The 5,339-nt window shown below is 59.2% G+C and overlaps 1 protein-coding gene across 1 annotated transcript in view; it reads left to right on the top strand.

The window, feature by feature from the left end:
* The window catches only part of KDELR1 (KDEL endoplasmic reticulum protein retention receptor 1), a 12,047-nt gene that overhangs the window by 529 nt on the left and 6,179 nt on the right, over window positions 1–5,339 (top strand). Inside the window, exons 2-4 of the mRNA XM_040457579.1 lie at window positions 598–698; window positions 999–1,157; window positions 4,687–4,939. Coding sequence (XP_040313513.1) covers window positions 598–698; window positions 999–1,157; window positions 4,687–4,939 — 513 coding nt within the window. The remainder of the gene's footprint in view (window positions 1–597; window positions 699–998; window positions 1,158–4,686; window positions 4,940–5,339) is intronic.

Below are 5,339 nucleotides of genomic sequence, written 5' to 3'. Positions count from 1 at the left end.
CCCCCCCCCCCCCCCCCCCCGCTGCCCACAACGGCTTGCTGGGGATCCCCCTTCCAGGTCCGGGGTCACCGGGGGGTCAGATCCCTTCCCCAGACTAGGGGTGCATATGGTGTGGTGGGGGTGGCTCCGGGCACCCCAGCCAGCCTCCCCTGGCCCTTCTCCGCTGGCCCCGGGGGGGTTCGGGGCTGGGAACGGGGAGCCGTGGCAGGCAGGGAGGTGGCTGGGAGTTGGTGACGTGGACCGTGGCGTCCAGGAAGGGAGCGGGAGAGCGGCGGCCGGTTCCGGGGGGACTGAGGTCAAGTGGGGGCGCTTCCGAGAGCCCCGACCTGGGGTCCGGACTGTGGGAGGACCCTGAGGGGGCCGGGAGTGGCCATGAGGCCTAGCCTGGGACAGAGCCTCGGGCTGGAGTAGCTCCGGGGCCGGGCTGCCCCCTGGCTGTGGGCCGTGGGAAAGGGCCCTGCTCGGTCGGGGAGGGCTGGGGAGGCCTCCAGGGACCGCTGCCCTCCAGAGCTGGCTCTGGGCTTGTCCCAGGCCCGCCGGCCTCAGTTTATTCCCCCTCGCAGCCCGCCTCTAGCCACCCCCCCCTCTGGATCGCAGGGATTTCAGGGAAGAGCCAGGTCCTGTTTGCAGTGGTGTTCACGGCCCGCTACCTGGACCTCTTCACCAACTACATCTCCCTGTACAACACGTGCATGAAGGTAAAGGCTCTCCCCCCCCACCCCCCCCCCACCCCACCTGCTGGCCCCTCCTGAGCAGGGAGTCTGGTCCGGGTCCTAGGGAGGAGGGAGTGTAGATCCCAGACTTCTCCGTCCAGGGGAGGCAGGTTCCAGACTCCTGCCTGGGTCTGAGGGAGAAGGGGGCCGGAAGTGAGGACTCCTGGGCCTGAGGGAGGAAGGGGCTGGGGTTCCAAACTCCTAGGTTGGGGCCTGTTGGAGACTCAGGCCCCTTGCTTGGAGCTGAAGCGCCCTCGTCCTTACCCTCCCCGCCCCCCTTGACAGGTGGTCTACATTGCCTGTTCCTTCACCACAGTCTGGATGATTTACAGCAAGTTCAAAGCCACGTACGACGGCAACCACGACACATTCAGGGTGGAGTTCCTCGTTGTTCCCACGGCCATCCTGGCGTTCCTGGTCAACCATGACTTTACGCCTCTGGAGGTAGGCTACCTGGCAGGGTCCCTGGAGTGTGGGGTGGCCGGACAGCTGTTGACAGTGGACCCTCTCGGAGGGTGGCTCAGACTTCCTTATTTTAGGACATACAGGTTCAGCACGCGGGTTCAGGAGTCAGATGATATTAAGGCAGAAATAACAGTAGCACTTGGTGCCGTTCGTGCGCGTGGACTCTTTGCTTGGTACAGCGGACCCATTTTACGGATGAGGAAAATGACACTTAGGGGGTCCAAGCGACTCGTCGGCTGAATGGACAGCTCGGGAATCAGGAACAGGGGCTCTGGAGCCAGGCTACTTGGGTTTGAATCCCAGATCTGCTACTTTCTATTAGCGGGACCACGGGCATGTGACTTGACTTCTCCGTGCCTCAGTTTCCCTATCTGTAAAGTCGAGGTCAGGTCGCTGCGAGGATTTTACGGATTACGTAGCATGCTCTCGTGGTGAAACGCGTAGACTCCGGAAGCAGCGAGTGGGGATGCAAAGCCAGCTTCTACCGCGTGGCAGCTGTGGGACTTTGGGCAAGTCTGTAATGTTTCTGTGCCTCAGTCTCCTTGTCTGGAACACGGGATGGTCAATTCCTACTTCATAGGGTTCTTTTGAAAAAACTTTTTTAATGTTTATTTATTTTTGCGAGAGAGAGACAGAGACAGAGACAGAGACAGAGACAGAGTGCAAGCAGGGAAGGGGCAGAGAGAGAGGGAGACCCAGAATCCGAAGCAGGCTCCAGGCTCCGAGCCGTCAGCACAGAGCCCGACGCGGGGCTCGAACCCACAGACCGTGAGATCGTGACCTGAGCCGAAGTCGGACGCTCCACCGACTGAGCCACCCGGGCACCCTCAAGACATCTTTCTAAAAGCACTGTGCAGGCCAGACAAATATGACGGAGCTTGACTTGGGCCCACAGGTCCCAGGAATGTCCAAGGGAGGCTGCACTGTGCCGTGGCGGGAACCCTGGGATTGGCTGTAGGCCGCGGTCTTTGCGAACGTCCCATCCTTACCACGTTTCTGGAGCACTTACCCATGTTATAGATGAGGAGACTGAGGCCGGGGGAAGGCACTGGGGCTTGCTCTAGGTGGAGGAGGCCGGACCAGAACCCAGGACCCCTGACTCCCACGTTTGCAGTTACCTCATTCAGAGGGGGGGAGGTCACTTGTGCAAGGTATTGGCGCCCACTGGGTGCCTGGCTCTGTGCTGGCTATTCTGAATCCCTCGTCGTCCTGTCTGACCCCTCGGCCACCTGGGGCGCAGACCTCCTCATCCCCATTTCTTGGAGCGCTAAGGTGAGTCTCAGAGGGGAGAGCTCGTAGGATTGGATCCTGGGCCCACCTGCTTTCAAAGTCCATGCTGTTAGTTGGTGCGTGCTAGTAAGAAACTTCTTTTTGAATCCTCGAAGGAAACTATTCTTTAAGAATTCGGACGTCACGTTCTCGCGGTTCGTGGGTTCGAGCCCCGCGTCGGGCTCTGTGCTGACAGCTCGGAGCCTGGAGCCCGCTTCGGATTCTGGGTCTCCCTCTCTCTCTTTCTCTACCCCTCCCCCGCTCGTGCGCTGTCTCTCTCTCTCTCAAAAATAAACATTAAAAAAGAAAATCAGACATCACGAAAAGATCAAATAAACACGAGGAAAACGTGACCTTCCGTCTCCTCTCACCTTATAATTCTCTTCCCCAAGGGTGACCCCAGGGATGACAGCTGGGTGTGTATCAGTTTAACGGGTGCGTTTTTTTGCGAGGCTCAGTCAACCTGAGTTGCTAAGAGCCGTGCTGGAGGATTCTGAGCAATTACTGGAGCCCTAGCACCAGTGTAGGAATCCATTTCTACCTACATTGGAGCTGTGCATCCTTGGGCCTCAGTCTTCTTATCTGTATAGTGGGGACAATAATAGGATTTACTTCACAGGATTAAGACATAAGCCAGTTAATACCCATAAGGCGGTAGGGCAGTGCCTGGGATGTGGGAGGTACTAGGTAAGCGTGAGTTGTTATGAATACATCCTGAGGTCCCCACTTTTCTGTCCCCAACCAAAACGACTGAGGGGGAGCCACACCTGCCATCTGGCCTGGTCCTCTCAGGGGAGGTTTCGGTGGGTGTAGGGACCAAAAGTCCCCCCAGGTGGGACTTTCAGATTGCCGAGGACAGAAAAGGGGCTGGCAGATGTCTGTTGCCTCTCCGTCCCCCTCCGACGCTGCCCTGTCCCGCTCACCAGTGATGCTGGTGACCGCTTCCTAAATGGGGGCCCGTGACGGACAAGCGAACAGGAAGCTTGTTCTCATTCACACATTCAGTCGTTCACCGAGTACGTGGCTGGCACTGTGGCCGCGGGGTGAGCTAGACGGAGGATCCTGGGCCTCACGGAGGCCGCTTTGTTCTGGTGAGAGCTGCCAGGGAGGAGCAGAGGGGGTGATGTGACCGTCCTGGGGGTAGGACCGGTCAGGGGAGGCCCCTCTCAGAGGTGATTGACGGGTGAGGCTGGAAGGAGGTAGGGGAGGCAGGTTGCGACAATCCGCAGGGAAGAGCTGAGGGACAGCAAGTGCAAAGGCCCTGGGGCAGGATGGAGCTTGGGGGACCAGAGCGAAGGCCTGGGTGGCCGCACCCTGGAGAGCGAGGGAGGAAGTAGGAGATGAAGCTGAATTGGGTCCTGAGGGCCAAAGTTAGCAATTTGGATCTTATTCTAGCTGTGATAAGCAGCGGTGACTGGAGGATTTTAAGCCGGGGAGTGACAGGGTGCGATTTATGTCTCTGAAGATTGCACGTTGAATGTCGTCCCAACAAGGGCACAGAAGTCATCCCCATTTTATTTTATGTATGTATTTGGTTTTTTCTTTGTTTAAAAAAAAAGTTTTCTTATTTTTATTAAAAAAATTTTTAAATTGATTTGAGAGAGAGAGAGAGAGAGAGCGCGCGCACGAGCGTGCACGGGGGAGGGGCAGAGAGAGAGGGAGACACAGAATGTGAAGCAGGCTCCAGGCTCCGAGCTGTCAGCACAGAGCCCCACGTGGTGGGGCTCACTCGTGAACCAAGAGATCGTGACCTGAGCCGAAGTCAGATGCCTCACCGACTGCGCCCCCCAGGCGCCCCAATTCCCATTTTAGAAATAAGGAGAGGCTCGGAGAATCTGGGTCTCCTGCCCAAGGTCTCACAGAACGCAAGTCTCAGAGCCAAGATTCCGACCTGGTCTGACTTTTGAAGGGGCAGGTGCTCGTGAGCCCTGCCTCCGGACCCTGGGTTCGAATCCCGGCCGCGCCGCTTACTGGCCCCGTGGTGTGGGGCAGATCTCTGGGCCTCGGTTCCTTCGTCTGGAGAATGGGGATGCCAGTGACGGCATCTCACGGGGTGGTCATGAGGATTAGAAGGGAGAAGAGATGCGCCACGGGCAGGGCAGCGTCTGGCACACGGTGACTGCCCAGCGAGCGGTCCCGCGTCGCCGCGCCCGCGCCGCCAGATTCCAGCCTCCGCCTTCTTTTCCGCCCCGTCCCCTCCCGCCGCATCCCCCCCCCCCCCCCCCCCCCCGCCCCGCAGATCCTCTGGACCTTCTCCATCTACCTGGAGTCGGTGGCCATCCTACCACAGCTGTTCATGGTGAGCAAGACGGGGGAGGCGGAGACCATCACCAGCCACTACCTGTTCGCCCTGGGTGTCTACCGCACCCTCTATCTCTTCAACTGGATCTGGCGCTACCACTTTGAGGGCTTCTTCGACCTCATCGCCATCGTGGCCGGCCTGGTCCAGACGGTCCTCTACTGCGATTTCTTCTACCTCTACATCACCAAAGGTAGCCGGCTGCAGGGGACCCCGCCCCGGGGCCCAGGCTCCGTCTCCGCGGCCCCGTCTCCCTCAAGGGTGGGAAGCTTCCCGTCTCCCAGGCTCTTGGGTCCCCGGCTCCCGGCGATTCAGACCTCCAGCCACCCTCCCCCGCCGTGCGGCGGTCGCCTTGGCTCCTGCGTCCCGAGGAGAGACCAGCAAGGCATCAGGGGGCTGCCTTCTGGCAGAGCAGCTTCCTCCCTTGACCTCACGAAGGGCGGGCATCCCTCTCCCCGGCCCCTGGGCATACTGGGGAGGAAGAGACAGGACAAAGAGGGCGGCACTGGCCGCCGACTTTTCCTCTCTCGGAACCTGTCCTGAGGGTCCAGATCCCGGAAGGCAAAAAAAAAAAAAAAAAAAAAAAAAAAAAA

Source organism: Herpailurus yagouaroundi, unplaced genomic scaffold (genome assembly GCF_014898765.1).
Source record: "Herpailurus yagouaroundi ecotype Mexico unplaced genomic scaffold, PumYag 220, whole genome shotgun sequence".
Taxonomy (NCBI): Eukaryota; Metazoa; Chordata; class Mammalia; order Carnivora; family Felidae; genus Herpailurus; species Herpailurus yagouaroundi.
Note: the sequence above shows the minus strand (reverse complement) of the source record. Positions and strands in the feature narration are given on the sequence as shown.